General features: G+C 42.7%; 1 protein-coding gene and 1 long non-coding RNA gene across 2 annotated transcripts in view; one reads left to right on the forward strand and one right to left on the reverse strand.

Annotated features, from left to right (window-relative positions):
• The window catches only part of LOC134735949 (uncharacterized), a 78,594-nt gene that overhangs the window by 12,926 nt on the left and 47,648 nt on the right, over window positions 1-18,020 (forward strand). The window lies entirely within an intron of this gene.
• FTHL17 (ferritin heavy chain like 17) lies at window positions 443-15,972 on the reverse strand. Its single transcript, XM_055269134.2, has 3 exons — window positions 15,931-15,972; window positions 13,467-13,552; window positions 443-1,107 (listed from the first exon to the last, which is right to left on the reverse strand). Exons 2-3 carry the CDS (start codon window positions 13,480-13,482, stop codon window positions 494-496), a joined length of 630 nt encoding a protein of 209 aa, XP_055125109.2. The 5' UTR covers window positions 13,483-13,552; window positions 15,931-15,972; the 3' UTR covers window positions 443-493.

An 18,020-nucleotide genomic window follows, 5' to 3' on the forward strand; every position in this document is an offset into this window, starting at 1 on the left:
CAATCCTATTTCCTTCACTTCTTCTCCAGAGGCAACCGCTATGATGAATTCCAGACCATGTTTTACACTTCACCGTGCCCATGCACCCACAGCCACCAGGGCCCAAGAGTGACCACCCCACCCCACCCCACCCCACATACCCTGGTAGTTTACAAAGGGAAGACTAATGTGTTTTCCAGGGGCCCATAAAATATCATTGCCCTCCACCCCTGCAAATCCTGAGCTGCATGCAGATGGGGCAGGGGTGGGTGGAGAGACTGCTGGATACCTACTTTAAACCTGCATGGGGATTTGCCCTGATTCCTAAAAGGTGAGAGTTGCAGATGCATCAAATGGACACCTTTATTGCTTTGAGAACCAGATAACTTTATTGCTAACAATGGTAAAACTGAAAGATAAAACTGAAAAGAACGTTCTGAAAGGGCAACATGCACGCCCCGCCTAGTGGCCCGAGCCAGGGAAGGGACGCCGCGGCTGTGGGGCCCATGTGGGCTCAGGTCTCTTTGACGCGGTCGCCCAGGGTGAGCTTGTCGAACAGGTACTCAGCCAGGCCGGCTTCCGGGGAACAAATCTTGCGCAGGTTGCTTACGTAGCCACCCAGCTCTTTGATGGCCTTGACTTGCTTGTGCAGGTAGTGGCTCTCCAGGAAGTGGCACAGCTGGGAGTCGCCCTTCTCCACGGCCAGCTGGTACAGCTCCAGCAGGCTCTGGTTGACGTTCTTCTCCAGGTCTAAGGCGGACTCCATGGCCACGAGCCCGCTCTCCCAGCCTTGGCGCTCTGGCTTCTCGATATCGTGAAGGTGGATGCGGCCACCGCGCAGCTTCTGCAGCCTCATCAGCTTCTGGGCGTGCTCCATCTTGTAGTCCGACAGGCGCAGGAAGTAGCGGAAGAAATTCTCCAGGGCCACGTCGTCCTGGTTGAAGTAGAAGGCCATGGACAGGTACAGGTAGGAGGTGTAGAGCTCCAGCCTGATGTGGCTGTTGATGGCGGCCTCGCAGTTGGTGTCGTACTTCTGGCACACCTGCGACAGTTGGGCGGTGGCCATGGCAGGCAGCACGAGTGCGGGCGAGCACACGGGCGAAGTCGGTGCGGTAGCGAGGGCAGCGGCTGAGGTGACAAGAATGGCGGACGGTGAAAGGGTGTGTGACGAAACCGGAAGTGGGCAGTGGCTACCGTTAGGGAGGAGCGCGCTCTGTCGGTGGGGGAAGGGGCGGGGGGGGGGCGGGACAGAGTTGCGGGGCAAGGGGGTGGGGGCACAAGCGCTGACTTCCGTCAGAAATCCTGGCCGCTTGGCGCTGAAATGTTTCAAGACCATGTTTTAAAAATAACTGCTCTAGGCCGGGCACGGTAGCTCACGCCTGTAATCCCAGCACTTTCAGAGGCCGGGGCGGGCGGATCACGAGGTCAGGAGATGGAGACCAACCTGGCCAACATGCTGAAACCCCGTCTCTACTAAAAATACAAAAAAAATTTAGCCGGGCATGCTGGCGTGCACCTGTAGTCCCAGGTACTTGGGAGGCTGAGGCAGGAGAATTGCTTGAACCCCGGAGGCAAAGGTTGCAGTGAGCTGGGATTGTGCCATTACATGCCAGCCTGGGCAACAGAGTGAGACTTGTCTCAAACAACAACAACAACAACAAACTGCACTATTGAGATACAATTCCTCTGCCATAAAATTCACCCTCTGAAACATTTCCATGGTTTTTAGTATATTCATGAAGTTGTGTAACTATCACCCCATCACCAAAAATCTAATTTCAGAACGTTTTCCTTATTCCAAAATGAAATCCCCTACCCATGAGTAGTTACTGCCCATCTCGCCTCCCTCACAGGCCTGACAACCACAAATGAAATCTCTGTTTGTAGAGATTTGCTTACTCTGGACATTTCAAATAAATCGTACTAAATGCGGCCTTTATATGACCTCTTTCATTTAGTATAATGTCTTTAACTTTTATCTTTTTTATGGCTGAATTATATTCCATTGTATGGATATACCACATTTTATTTACTCATTCATCAGTTGATGGGCATTTGGGTTGTTTGCATTTTGTGACTATTATGACTAATGCAGCTATGAGAATTTTTATAATAGACATATGTTTTCAATTCCCTTGGGTATATACCTGGGACTAGAATTGCTGGGTCATATGTTAAGACTCTGTTTAACATTTTGAGGAACTGCTAGACTGTTTTCCAAAGTCCCCTCATCATTTTACATGCCCACTAACAATGTATGAAGGTTCCAACACTGTCACTGTCTTTGTTGTTGTTTTAGTGGATGTAAAGTGGCATCTCACTGTGTTTTGATTTGCATTTCCGTAATGGCTATTGATGTTGAGCATCTTTTCATAGTCATTTGTATCTTCTTTGGAGAAAACTCTATTCAAGTCCTTTGCCCATTTTAAAATTGCCCATTTTTAAAATTGTACTTTTATTGTTGAGTTTTAAGAGCTCTGTATATATTATGTGTGCAAGTCCTTTTTCAGATATATGATTTGCAAATATTTTCTCTCATTTTTTTTTTCACTTTCTTAATGGTGTCCTTTGAAGCACAAAGTTCTAAATTATGTTCAATTTTTCTGTTTTTCTCTTGTCACTTGTGCTCTTAGTGTCCTATCTAAGAAACCATTGCCTAATTCAAGGTCATAAACATTTATGTCCAGGTTGTCTTTGAATAATTTTATAGTTTTAGCTTTTGCATTTAAGTTTCTAACTCATTTTGAGTTAATTTTTGTATATGATATGACGTCATTGTCGAATTTCATTCCTTTGTGTGTGGATATCCAGTTGTCCTAGCACCATTTGTTGAGAAGACCATTCTTTCTCCACTAGATGGTCTTGGCACACTTGTCAAAAATCAGTTGACCATAGATGTATGGGTTTATTTCTGGACTCCCAATTCTGTTCTGTCAATCTATGCGTCTAAACTGATGCTGGCACAACACTGGCTTGATTACTATAGCTTTGTAGTAAGTTTTGAAATTGGGAAATATAGTCATCCAACTCTGCTCTTCTGCAGAGATTGCTTTGGCTATTCTGGGTCCCTTGAATTTCCTATGAATTTTAGGATATGCTTGTCAATTTCTTTCTTTCTTTTTTTTTTTTTTTAAAGAAAAAAAAGCCTACTGGGATTTTGTTAGGGATTGCATTAAACCTGTAAGTCATTTGTGGGAATATTGGTATCTTAATATTAACTCTTCTAGTCCATAAACATGGGATGTCTTTTAATTTATTTAGATCCAGGACATTTAAAAATAAAGATTTTGATTTAGGCGGGGGCCCCAAATCAGAATTTCTAAACATCTCAGGTGATGCCAGACCACATTCTGAGTAGCAATGCTCTAAGAGGGAGGAGGCCTCTATCCCTTATCAAGGTTTAGAGATAAAGAGGACACATACATTGGACTCCACAAGCAAAAATGCCTGTTCTCACATCACAGACAATGCTTGTGCTATTTATTATACTAGATGTAGTTTTCTGTGGGAAAGGGAAGAGACCTTTCTCCTATCACAAAAAATTGTGAAAGACTTTAAAATCAGCAAAAACAATTTCCTGGATGTGTTTTTTAGAGTACCTTTCTGGTTTATCACCACCTTTCATTGACTTTGAGTTGTTTTCTAACTCTTCAGATTGTAGAAAACTAATAATAATGCAAACAATTCTTGTCCACAGAAATGCAAATAAATGTCTGGTGAAATGCAATTGATTTTTGACTTATTTTGCATCTATTGTACATTCCTTATTTCAATATTCCTTATTGCCTATATATGTATGGCTCTTTGAATTCTCCTTTGAGCCACTTGTAACATCTTACTGGTTTCCTCATTAATTAATAAGTTAAATAAAATGTTTCATGCATTTATTTTATATTTATATGAGGGTCATGATTTTACTTTTTTCCTCTTAATTATTCTTTAGCACTCCCCATGTCCACCCCCACCTGACCAGGAACACAATTGAAGCCCAGGGAAGTTGACTTGGTAAAGTGAGCACTTTTATGGGTTGCTCACCTGAGATATGATTCCAGAAAATTGCTTAGGACCTAAAGGCATAGAATTCCTGACTGTGGAATTCTATATGGACTATGGAAAGATAGCATCTCTGAGGAGAAGGAGGCAGGGAGTAGTCCAGGGTTGTAGGAGACCATTGAAAACTAGCAGAGGAAGTGGATATCCAGGGAGCAGGCCACAGAGATACCTCACCAGCAGAACACTGTAGCCACTGTGGGGCTGAGGCTGGCCTGATGCAAACTGGGGAGGATAGAGAAGTAGGGGTGACCAGTAAAGGTCTGTAGAAAACTGGAACCAGCTGAGAACCAGGGAAGTGATGAGAGTTTCCAGGCAGAGAATGTAGTTAACAGAGATTTGAGGGGTGGAAGGTTGACTGACTCAGTTGGGAGTTTGGCAGGCTGAGGTTCGTGGTCTGAGTAAAGTTAACCCTGGGAAAGAGGTAGGAACCTGAGCTTTTGGAGCCAGGATGCAGGATCCTCTCATCAGCACTTTTGTGCTCCCTGAATCATACCCCTGGAAGGGGTGTTCGGATCCACAGATACTAAGAGTGTGGAGTATCCAGGACTGGGCCATGGGCTTTATCTTCCAGAGAAGTTTCCTTCCAGCTGGTGATCAGATACAGGGAAGCACTAATGCATTATTCTTGGCCCTACTATGGGACAACTTTTTAGCACAAAGGCCGTAGGACAGTGGTGGCTCCTATTTGGTTGGACACTAATGAGAAGTCCAACAGTCACACCCATACCATATTCTAAAAAAGAAAATGCTCTTTCCAGTCTCTAATTCCTTGCTGTTCTGATTTTGGGGGGAAAAAGAAGAATCACTATCTTGAGGAGCAAAGGAAAACCCTCAGAACTTAGACATGCCCATTGTAGGTAAGTCGATGGCTGATATTCGTCAGTTAAATAGAAATTGTTTCTAAGGTTATAACTTTTGACTTCTATTCAGTGTGCTGGATAATCTCCATCTGCCTCTCTAAGACTGCTCTCTGCTTTTCTCCATCTCACTTGGCACACTGGGAGGGGGAGGTTGACCTGTATGTACTGCACCCCTAGGTCCCTTGTGCTGTCTGGCTTCTAGTTGCATTCACCCAATGGGAGGCACTGGCGGATATGGGAGGGCAGGGGAGGAGTGAAGTTGAGGTATTTTTTCTCTTGGCTGCATCTCTTCAGGGCAGATAATTAAGAGGTGCCTTTATTTCCCTTTTATACATTTTGCTCCCTGGATGCAGTAGGACCATTCTCAGGATAGGCCTTCTGCAAACATTACTACAAAGAGCGGGTATTCTTTGGCTCAAGTTTAATGCACAGCCTAAGAAATTCATGGGGTCCCAGAAGCCAGTGTGTAGCTGGAAGTTCCGTCAGGCCAGAGGATCAATGGAAATGATGGGAGAAATAAAGTACCCGACTTAGGATAGTTTTGGGCCAAAATAATAATGGCATAGGTGGGACTGCCACCCAAGATTCAGGCTCCAGCTTTCCAGCTTGTGGATTTCTTTTCTTTTCTTTTCTTTTTTTTGAGACGGAGTCTTACTCTGTCACCCAGGCTGGAGTGCAGTGGTGTGATCTCGGCTCACTGCAACCTCTGCCTCCCGGGTTCAAGCGATTCTCTTGCCTCGGCCTCCCGAGTAGCTGGGACTACAGGCGCCTGCCATCACGCCCGGCTAATTTTTTGTATTTTTATTAGAGACGGGGTTTCATCGTGTTAGCCAGGATGTCTGGATCTCCGCCCACCTCATGATCTGCCTGACCTTGTGATCCGCCCACCTGGGACCCTCAAAGTGCTCTAGCTTGTTGATTTCTCTGGCCTTTGGATTCCGTCTCTCCTTAGGTGACTAGCGTTTTGATTACCTCTCATCTCATTAGTGGATTCATTAGAATGAGGATCAGATAAGATGAAGCAGGGAGAATAATTATCTACTTGTTAGTAACCATGTTCAAAAGTCTGTTGTGGAAGATGTTGCCTTAATAAGGTTTGAGGAATATCTCAAGTAAAGCTTTATTTATTTCAAGTAAAGCTTTGTCCTTCTCTGCCTACCTTCTATTGCCCATGATTAAAGCTATCACAGAGTGTTCAGCACAGCACTGTGTCAGTGGGCCCAATCAATGTACACAAGAGATTATACATGCTGATTACTTAATTTGACACCTCTTAATTATTTGTTCCTAGGAAGGAAAATATAACCCTAAATTTCAATTTCAGATAGCCAGAAGGATATTTTAAAAGTTTCTTTTGTTTATTTTCTTTTCTAAATAGAGGCTGAATAATCTGCATTATGTGACATTCAATTCCTTCATAGAGAACACTAGCCTGACTATAATAGTCAGGCTAAGCTAAGCTATGCTTCAGTAACAAATAAACACTAAAATCTGAATGGCTGAAGAAAATATTTCTTTTTTTTTTATTATACTTTGTTTTGGGTAACATGTGCACAACATGCAGTTTTGTTACATATGTATACATGTGCCATGTTGGTGTGCTGCACCCATTAACTCATCATTTAGCATTAGGTATATCTCCTAATGCTATCCCTCCCCCCTCCCCCCACCCCACAACAGTCCCCAGTGTGTGATGTTCCCCTTCCTGTGTCCATGTGTTTTCATTGCTCAGTTCCCACCTATGAGTGAGAACATGTGGTGTTTGGTTTTTTGTCCTTGCGATAGTTTGCTGAGAATGATGGTTTCCAGCTTCATCCATGTCCCTACAAAGGACATCAACTCATTATTTTTTATGGCTGCATAGTATTCCATGGTGTATATGTGCCACATTTTCTTAATCCAGTCTATCGTTGTTGGACATTTGGGTTGGTTCCAAGTCTTTGCTATTGTGAATAGTGCTGCAATAAACATACGTGTGCATGTGTCTTTATAGCAGCATGATTTATAATCCTTTGGGTATATACCCAGTAATGGGATGGCTGGGTCAAATGGTATTTCTAGTTCGAGATCCCTGAGGAATCGCCACACTGACTTCCACAATGGTTGAACTAGTTTACAGTCCCACCAACAGTGTAAACGTGTTCCTATTTCTCCACATCCTCTCCAGCACCTGTTGTTTCCTGACTTTTGAATGATGGCCATTCTAATTGGTGTGAGATGGTGTCTCATTGTGGTTTTGATTTGCATTTCTCTGATGGCCAGTGATGATGAGCATTTTTTCATGTGTTTTTTGGCTGCATAAATGTCTTCTTTTGAGAAGTGTCTGTTCATGTCCTCTGCCCACTTTTTGATGGGGTTGTTTGTTTTTTTCTTGTAAATTTGTTTGAGTTCATTGTAGGTTCTGGATATTAGCCCTTTGTCAGATGAGTAGGTTGCAAAAATTTTCTCCCATTCTGTAGGTTGCCTGTTCACTCTGATGGTGGTTTCTTTTGCTGTGCAGAAGCTCTTTAGTTGAATTAGATCCCATTTGTCAATTTTGGCTTTTGTGGCCATTGCTTTTGGTGTTTTAGACATGAAGTCCTTGCCCATGCCTATGTCCTGAATGGTATTGCCTAGGTTTTCTTGTAGGATTTTAATGGTCTTAGGTCTAACATGTAAGTCTTTAATCCATCTTGAATTAATTTTTGTATAAGATGTAAGGAAGGGATCCAGTTTCAGCTTTCTACATATGGCTAGCCAGTTTTCCCAGCACCATTTATTAAATAGGGAATCCTTTCCCCATTTCTTGTTTTTGTCAGGTTTGTCAAAGATCAGATAGTTGTAGATATGTGGCATTATTTCTGAGGGCTCTGTTCTGTTCCATTGATCTATGTCTCTGTTGTGGTACCAGTACCATGCTGTTTTGGTTACTGTAGCCTTGTAGTATAGTTTGAAGTCAGGTAGCGTGATGCCTCCAGCTTTGTTCTTTTGGGTTAGGATTGACTTGGCGATGCGGGCTCTTTTTTGGTTCCATATGAACTTGAAAGTAGTTTTTTCCAATTCTGTGAAGAAAGTCATTGGTAGCTTGATGGGGATGGCATTGAATCTATAAATTACCTTGGGCAGTATGGCCATTTTCACGATATTGATTCTTCCAACCCATGAGCATGGAAGGTTCTTCCATTTGTTTGTATCCTCTTTTATTTCATTGAGCAGTGGTTTGTAGTTCTCCTTGAAGAGGTCCTTCACATCCCTTGTAAGTTGGATTCCTAGGTATTTTATTCTCTTTGAAGCAATTGTGAATGGGAGTTCACTCATGATTTGGCTCTTTGTTTGTCTGTGATTGGTGTACAAGAATGCTTGTGATTTTTGTACATTGATTTTGTATCCTGAGACATTGCTGAAGTTGCTAATCAGCTTAAGGAGATTTTGGGCTGAGACGATGGGGTTTTCTAGATATACAATCATGTCATCTGCAAACAGGGACAATTTGACTTCCTCTTTTCCTAATTGAATACCCTTTATTTCCTTCTCCTGCCTGATTGCCCTGGCCAGAACTTCCAGCACTATGTTGAATAGGAGTGGTGAGAGAGGGCATCCCTGTCTTGTGGCAGTTTTCAAAGGGAATGCTTCCAGTGTTTGCCCATTCAGTATGATATTGGCTGTGGGTTTGTCATAGATAGCTCTTATTATTTTGAGATACGTCCCATCAATACCTAATTTATTGAGAGTTTTTAGCATGAAGGGTTGTTGAATTTTGTCAAAGGCCTTTTCTGCATCTATTGAGATAATCGTGTGGTTTTTGTCTTTGGTTCTGTTTATATGCTGGATTACATTTATTGATTTTCGTATGTTGAACCAGCCTTGCATCCCAGGGATGAAGCCACTTGATCATGGTGGATAAGCTTTTTGATGTGCTGCTGGATTCGGTTTGCCAGTATTTTATTGAGGATTTTTGCATCGATGTTCATAAAGGATATTTGTCTGAAATTCTCTTTTTTGGTTGCGTCTCTGTCAGGCTTTGGTATCAGGACGATGCCGGCCTCATAAAATGTGTTAGGGAGGATTCCCTCTTTTTCTATCGATTGGAATAGTTTCAGAAGGAATGGTACCAGTTCCTCCTTGTACCTCTGGTAGAATTCAGCTGTGAATCCATCAGGTCCTGGACTCTTTTTGGTTGGTAAGCTATTGATTATTGCCACAATTTCAGAGCTTGTTATTGGTCTATTCAGAGATTCAACTTCTTCCTGGTTTAGTCTTGGGAGGGTGTATTTGTCGAGGAATTTATCCATTTCTTCTAGATTTTGTAGTTTATTTGCATAGAGGTGTTTGTAGTATTCTCTGATGGTAGTTTGTATTTCTGTGGGATTGGTGGTGATATCCCCTTTTTCATTTTTTATTGCATCTATTTGATTCTTCTCTCTTTTTTCTTAATTAGTCTTGCTAGCAGTCTATCAATTTTGTTGATCTTTTCAAAAAACCAGCTCCTAGATTCATTAATTTTTTGAAGGGTTTTTTGTGTCTCTATTTCCTTCAGTTCTGCTCTGATTTTAGTTATTTCTAGCCTTCTGCTAGCTTTTGAATGTGTTTGCTCTTGCCTTTCTAGTTCTTTTAATTGTGATGTTAGGGTGTCCATTTTGGATCTTTCCTGCTTTCTCTTGTGGGCATTTAGTGCTATAAATTTCCCTCTACACACTGCTTTGAATGTGTCCCAGAGATTCTGGTATGCTGTGTCTTTGTTCTCATTGGTTTCAAAGAACATCTTTATTTCTGCCTTCATTTCATTATGTACCCAATAGTCATTCAGGAGCAGGTTGTTCAGTTTCCATGTAGTTGAGTGGTTTTGAGTGAGTTTCTTAATCCTGAGTTCTAGTTTGATTGCACTGTGGTCTGAGAGACAGTTTGTTATAATTTCTGTTCTTTTACATTTGCTGAGGAGAGCTTTACTTCCAACTATGTGGTCAATTTTGGAATAGGTGTGGTGTGGTGCTGAAAAGAATGTATATTCTGTTGATTTGGAGTGGAGAGTTCTAGAGATGTCTGTTAGGTCAGCTTGGTGCAGAGCTGAGTTCAATTCCTGGATGTCCTTTTTAACTTTCTGTCTCATTGATCTGTCTAATATTGACGGTGGGGTGTTAATGTCTCCCATTATTATTGTGTGGGAGTCTAAGTCTCTTTGTAGGTCTCTAAGGACTTGCTTTATGAATCTGGGTGCTCCTGTATTGGGTGCATATATATTTAGGATAGTTAGCTCTTCTTGTTGAATTGATCCCTTTACCATTATGTTATGGCCTTCTTTGTCTCTTTTGATCTTTGTTGGTTTAAAGTCTATTTTATCAGAGACTAGGATTGCAACCCCTGCCTTTTTTTGTTTTCCATTTGCTTGGTAGATCTTCCTCCATCCCTTTATTTTGAGTCTATGTGTGTCTCTGCACGTGAGATGGGTTTCCTGAATACACCACACTGATGGGTCTTGACTTTATTCAGTTTACCAGTCTGTGTCTTTTAATTGGAGTATTTAGCCCATTTACATTTAAGGTTAATATTGTTATGTGTGAATTTGATCCTTTCATTATGATGTTAGCTGGTTATTTTGCTCGTTAGTTGATACAGTTTCTTCCTAGCCTTGACGGTCTTTACCATTTGGCATGCTCTTGCAGTGGCTGGTACTGCTTGTCCCTTTCCATGTTTAGTGCTTCCTTCAGGAGCTCTTTTAGGGCAGGCCTGGTGGTGACAAAATCTCTCAGTGTTTGCTTGTCTGCAAAGTATTTTATTTCTCCTTCACTTATGAAGCTTAGTTTGGCTGGATATGAAATTCTGGGTTGAAAAATTCTTTTCTTTAAGAATGTTGAATATTGGCCGCCACTCTCTTCTGGCTTGTAGAGTTTCTGCCGAGAGATCCGCTGTTAGTCTGATGGGCTTCCCTTTGTGGGTAACCTGACCTTTCTCTCTGGCTGCCCTTAACATTTTTTCCTTCATTTCAACTTAGGTGAATCTGACAATTATGTGTCTTGGAGTTGCTCTTCTCGAGGAGTGTCTTTGTGGCGTTCTCTGTATTTCCTGAATCTGAATGTTGGCCTGCCTTGCTAGACTGGGGAAGTTCTCCTGGGTAATATCCTGCAGAGTGTTTTCCAACTTGGTTCCGTTCTCCCTGTCACTTTCAGGTACACCAATCAGACATAGATTTGGTCTTTTCACATAGTCCCATATTTCTTGGAGGCTTTGTTCGTTTCTTTGTATTCTTTTTTCTCTAAACTTCTCTTCTCGCTTCATTTCATTCATTTCATCTTCCATCACTGATACCCTTTCTTCTAGTTGATCGAATCGGCTACTGAGGCTTGTGCATTTGTCACATAGTTCTTGTGCTGTGGTTTTCAGCTCCATCAGGTCCTTTAAGGACTTCTCTGCATTGGTTATTCTAGTTATCCATTCATCTAATTTTTTTTCAAGGTTTTTAACTTCTTTGCCATGGGTTTGAACTTCCTCCTTTAGCTCGGAGTAGTTTGATCGTCTGAAGCCTTCTTCTCTCAACTCGTCAAAGTCATTCCCCATCCAGCTTGGTTCTGTTGCTGGTGAGGAGCTGCGTTCCTTTGGAGGAGGAGAGGTGCTCTGATTTTTAGAGTTTCCAGTTTTTCTGCTCTGTTTTTTCCCCATCTTTGTGGTTTTATCTACTTTGGTCTTTGATGATGGTGACATACAGATGGGGTTTTGGTGTGGATATCCTATCTGTTAGTTTTCCTTCTAACAGTCAGGACCTTCAGCTGCAGGTCTGTTGGAGTTTGCTGGAGGTCCACTCCAGACCCTGTTTGCCTGGGTATCATCAGCAGAGGCTGCAGAACAGTGGATATTGGTGAACAGCAAATGTTGCTGCCTGATCGTTCCTCTGGAAGTTTTGTCTCAGAGGAGTACCTGGCTGTGTGAGGTGTCAGTCTGCCCCTACTGGGGGATGCCTCCCAGTTAGGCTACTCGGGAATCAGGGACCCACTTGAGGAGGCAGTCTGTCTGTTCTCAGATCTCAAACTGCGTGCTGAGAGAACCACTGCTCTCTTCAAAGTTGTCAGGCAGGGACATTTAAGTCTGCAGGGGTTTCTCTGCCTTTTGTTTGGCTGTGCCCTGCCCCCAGAAGTGGAGTCTACAGAGGAAGGCAGGCCTCTTTGAGCTGTGGTGGGCACCACCAGTTCGAGCTTCCCTGCCACTTTGTTTACCTACTCAACCCTCGGCAATGGTGGGTGCCCTTCCCCCAGCCTTGCTGCCGCCTTGCAGTTTGATCTCAGACTGCTGTGCTAGCAATGAGCGAGGCTCCGTGGGCGTAGGACCCTCTGAACCAGTCGCAGGATATAATCTCCTGGTGTGCCGTTTGCTAAGACCGTTGGAAAAGCACAGTATTAGGGTGGGAGTGACCTGATTTTCCCGGTGCCATCTGTCACCCCTTTCTTTGACTAGGAAAGGGAATTCCCTGACCCCTTGCGCTTCCTGGGTGAGGCGATGCCTTGCCCTGCTTTGGCTCACGCTCGGTGCGCTGCACCCACTGTCCTGCGCCCACTGTCCGACACTCCCCAGTGAGATGAACCCGGTACCTCAGTTGGAAATGCAGAAATCACCCGTCTTCTATGTCACTCATGCTGGGAGCTGTAGACTAGAGCTGTTCCTATTCGGCCATCTTGGCTCCACCCCACCCAAGAAAATATTTCTTGCTTATATCACAGTCTGAAGCAACTAAAATGACTCTCTGTAATGGTTGTCCACCAATGGCTAACTTATAGATCCAGGCTAAAATTCCATCCAGCAGTTCTGCCATCTCAGAATTCTTTACTTCCAACTGCACAGAAGAGAAAGAGGAAACATGGAAACCTTTCTCTTGCTCTTTACTGCCTTGGACCAGAAGTCATATGCACTTCAGCTCAAACCACGTTCAAGGGAGGCTGGGAAATGTAGGAGAAAACGTGATATTTGTTGAATAATAAAATCTCTGCCATGCATGTTTTACCCATTTATCCTAGTTTTTTTTTAAGTTGTTTAGAACCCACATTTTGGGGGGATATTATTAAAAAGTGTTCCCCCTTTCTCTGCGGGGGAACACTTATACACTGTTAGTGGAAATGTAAATTAGTTCAGCCACTGTGGAAGCAGCTTGGAGATTTCTCAAATAACTTAAAACAGAACTACCATTCAACCCAGTAATCCCATTACTGGGTATATAGCCAAAGGAAAAGAAGTCATTCTACCAAAAAGACATGTGCACTTGTATATTCATCACTGTGCTATTCACAACAGCAAAGGTATGGATTCAACCTAGATGCCCATCAACAATGGATTGGATAAAGAAAATGTGATACATATACATGTTGTATCACAGGCGTAAAAAAGAAGGAAATCATGTCCTTTGAATTACATGGATGCAGCTGGAGGCCATCCTTCTAAGTGAATTAACACAGGAACAGAAAACCAAATGCTACATGTTCTCACTTATAAGTGGGAGCTAAAGATTGAGCACACAAGGACACAAAGATGAGAACAATAGACACCGGGGCCTACTGGAGAGGAGGGTGGGAGGTGGGCAAGGGTTGAAAAACTATCTAGTACTGTGCTCACTACCTGGGTGATGGATCATTCATACACGAAACCCCAGTGGCATGCAGTTTACCCATATAGGTTTGTACCTGCAGGTGCACTCCCCGAACCTAAAAGTCCAAAAGAAAAAAATAAATTTATTGGAAATTTAAACAGCAACAACAAAAAGAACTCATATTTTTGACTACTGTTGTTTAGTTACTAGAGTGTGCATATAGCAAGGCTTCTTTTGAAAACAAAATTTCACAATTTATATTTTGTGTATGGCAACGTACTACGTAATGCAGCTTGTGTGGTCCCATCTCCACATAATTGCTTCTGGTATTCCGCCTTGGCCATGTTTATCTTCCATTCTAGATCCCAGCTTGCCATTTAGACTCAGAACCAACCCTGTCTTCTACCTGATCACCTCTCTGTCTAAAGTGAACTCAGCCTCCTCTAAAGATCTAAAGGGATTAGTGCCCACACAACTAGCACGGCAATCAATCATGGACTGCCCAGTGATGCCTTGACTGTAATTGCCTTGAACTATTAATCTTCTCCTTTTCTGTTGTGTCCCTTTAGTGCAATGTTGTCCCCCACCCATAAGCTCATGGGTGGGAAACTCCCTTTCTTCTACTCCACAGCAATCAACTAGACAGATTAGCACAGAATAAGTGCTCAAAACCTATGGGCTGATTTGATCTGATTTAATTAGGTTCATAGAGTCAGCAAACATCTGGAGAAACATCAGTGCTAAGTACATCAGCAAACATCAGTACTAAGCATCTAAGTACTATGTTCCAGGATTTGTGCTATGAATTGTGGATAAAGAGATGATTAAAACATAGTGCCAATCCTCAAGACTCTTCCAGAATTTTAGGGGTAAACTGAATAAAAACCAACATGGTGTAGTAGCTAACCTTCAAAGATCACCCAGCAGTTCCGCCTCTCCCCTTTTGAGCATGCTATTCCTCATCTAGAGTTGGCACTTATATTGTCCACCAGTGACCGCCTTGCCAATAGAATATGGAGGAAGTGGCATTCTGTGACTTTCAAGAGAATGGGCAGCTTTTTCTTCCTTCCTCTTAGAGGTTTTACTCTTGGGATGCCCCCCTACCCCGAATCTAGTCACCATGTTGTGAGAAGTTCTAACCAGATGAAGTGGCAACAAGAAGGAGAAACAAGGCTGAGTTCCTAGACAGCAGCCAATACCAACTGCTGGCCATGGCAGTAAGCTGTTTTGGCTATTCCAGATGACTGCAGCCCTGCTGACATCACAAAGAGAATAACCACTGATAGGAAGCCAGTTCATATGCAGAATTATGACCAATAATAAAATGGTTTTTGTTTTAAACTGAGGGGGTTGCTATGCTGCAAAAGATAACTGAAGTACAGGGTCAGAAAGTTTTATCAGTACAGTGGGTCCACAAAGGAAGCAAAAGGATGAGGAAAGCTCAGGAGTGCCCTCATAGGGGTGACATTTGAGCTTATGAGTAGAAATTCCCCAGGCAGAACTTGAAAGAAAAGAGTTTCCAGTTTGTGATTCCACGCAAGGAAAGGCATGGAGGTATAAAACTATTATGCATGTACAGAGTATGACAAGCAGTTTGTGATGGATGACATGTAAATAAAGGGGGAGCTACAGGTATCTTGAGAGAAATCAGAAAACCTAGAAGCCTGGCCTTGGGATTTATTCTTTATCCAGTGGGGTGCTTGGGTCTCTTAAAGCAGAGGAGTGTCAAAATCAGATGTTTTCTCTCAGACAGATTACTTTGGAATGAATGACTGGGTAGACTGGAGGGGTGTGAGACTTCAGAGAAAAAGAACAGCCAGGAGACTTTCATAATGATCGAGGTTGGGAAGATGAGGTATGTGGAGTAGGTAGTGAGTGACATGGGAAATGGAGAGGAGAGATGGGATGCAAATGGCATTAAGGTGGACAGCTGAAAGAATTTGAATATGGTTGTGGGTAATGAAAGAAAGAAGAATCTAGGACTCCCAGATTTCAGGCTTTGGTTCACCATCCTTGGAAACTGGCAATGCAGGAGGCCAAGCAGGCCAGAGGAAGAAGATAATGACTTGGGATTCAATCAAGCCCTTGAGTTCTGAGTCATCCAAGAGAAGATGCTCTTTAAAAAAGTGACTTGTGATTCAGAGTTCAGGAGAAAGGGCTCAATTAAAATAATAACTTTAAGAAAGGTGTCCAGAGCCTATGGAAAAATGAAGCCCCTTTGTAGGCATTTATTCTGTTAACGAGTAGTATTTTAGAGAAAAACATGTCTGAAAGATATCATGTTTGTAGGCAGGACCCTGGAGAGATGATGTAACCAGTAAGAGGTGGTGTTAGGACTTATTTTTCCATTAGTAGTAATAGGTTATAGAGAGCTAGAGATATGCTTGTCCATGCTTCTTTATGGCTAATATGACAGAATCTGTCTTGTGATCACAATTTGGGTGTAGTTTGTGGCTAAAAAAGGTTTTCTCTGCATGAAGCTAACTGACCCACCTGGGCTTAAGCTCAGTCTTAGCTTTGTTAGGTCCACTCTCCAAGCACCTGAGCAATCTCCTGGCATAAGGCTGCATAATGTGCCAGTCATTTTCAATGGGATGAGGTATCTGAAGATTAGGAGAAATGGGAAATTACTTTGATTTTTCTGAAAGCTCATCATGATTAGGTGATTCCAAAGAATCCAACTTTGTACCACATATTACTTAATTACTTGATTATTTTGAAGACAAATGGAATACTTTGAGGCAGGTTTCGGAAGCGCTGTAATAAAGAGTATTACAGGCTTTCTGTGTTGTGTTGACAGAGAGTTGTTTATATTCATCATTATGTACATGAAGAGCTTGATTTGACCTCATCAAGTAATTTGTTGGAGATCTGCGTGCATGCTATAAATGGAGTTTTACTACTTTGAATGGACCCTGAGCAGAGCTGAGTGGGCATTTGATTGGAATCTTGACCAGCATGTTTATTCTCTTGCTTTCTATTTATGTACAGTCACTTTCTTCTGGAACAATACCCAATCATGTCATTAATTTGCTTATTTTTTAGTCTTCTGGCTCTGCCTGTCACATACAGGAATATTTGCGCTTAATTTGATTATTTAATAGGGTTCTATTTCCCCAAATGTCCTGGCCTTACTTACAAATAAAAACAGAAATGATTTCTGAAAGCCATAGTCTCCAGGTCATGGAGTGCTCAGGCACATTTTAGAACCACCAGTGCTGGAGTCTGTCTATTCTCCTCATTCCAGTCCAGTGGAGAGGCATTTTATCTATCAGAATGGGCTACAGCATGCTTCAGTTACAAATACATAAGCCTCCTGCACCCCCGCCGCCCCCCACTGCACCAATCTCAGTGTCTGAACCCAATAAGGGCTTAATTCTTGCTCATGGCCAGGAATAGGGCAAGGCAAATGAAGTGCCTAGGATTCAAAATTTCAGGAGGCACCAGGGTCATGGAGTGCAGGTCTTGCTTATACTGGGTGGCCAGTGTGCATCAATAAGAAGCTCTGTTAATTGCCACACAGGGATCCAAACTGATAAGGCTTCATCTCAACACACACTTTGTGATCACTGAAGCAGTGGGAAATGTAGCAAATTGCTCACTGGCTCTTTAAGCTTCCACTGGAAAGTGATGTGTATCATTTCTGATCACATTTCATTGGCCAAAGAAAATCCACTGGTTTGACATCAAGGGCGACAGAGAAATACCACCTTACGACTTGCCTGGAAAGTGGCAAGCAGAAAGTATTTGGTGAACACTCTGAATGATTTGTATAGTTATGTTTCCTATATTCTCTGGCACAGAGTTCCGTGGAGCACTGAGCCCAGACTACTGTGCCCATAGCTCTGACAACTTGCAACTTCAGGTCTTCGAATAACGTCTTTGTTTGACATCGCTTGATTATAACCTCAATAAGAAAAAAAAAATCACTTCCCAGCTGGGTCCAATGCCTGTGTGGAGTTTGCATGTTCTCTCTAGTCTGCATGGGTTTTCTCTGAGTACTGTGGTTTCCTCCCACATCTCAAAGTTGTGCACGTCAGGTTCATTGGCAAGTCTACATGGTCCCAATGTGAGTGAGTGTGAGTGTGCCCTGCAATGGAATGGCATCCTGGCCAGGTTCTTGCCTTGCTCCCTGAGCTGCCTCGATAGACTCTGGCCACCTATGACCCTAAACTGGAATCATTGGGTAAATAGTCTTACCTGTTTTATTGAATCTTTCTTAAACATATGGATAGTTCACATGTATTCCAAGGTTTAATATTAGAAGTGTCTTGGTCTTTATTTAGAAGTTTGATGATGTTTTGTGATCAGAAATATGCCATAGGAACTTAACTCTTTTTTTTTTTTTTTTTTTCTGAGACTGAGTCTCACTCTGTCACCCAGGCTGGAGTGCAGTGGTGCTATCTTGGGTCACTGCAACTTCCGCCTCCCGGGTTCAAGCAATTCTTGTGCCTCAGCCTCCTGAGCAGCTGGGACTACAGGCGTGTGCCATGACACTCGGCTAATTATTGTATTTTTGGTAGAGACAGGATTTCATCATGTTGGCTGGGCTGGTCTCGAACTCCTGACCTCAAGTAATCCAC

The sequence above is a fragment of the Symphalangus syndactylus genome, chromosome X (assembly GCF_028878055.3).
Source record: "Symphalangus syndactylus isolate Jambi chromosome X, NHGRI_mSymSyn1-v2.1_pri, whole genome shotgun sequence".
In the NCBI taxonomy this organism is placed as follows: Eukaryota; Metazoa; Chordata; class Mammalia; order Primates; family Hylobatidae; genus Symphalangus; species Symphalangus syndactylus.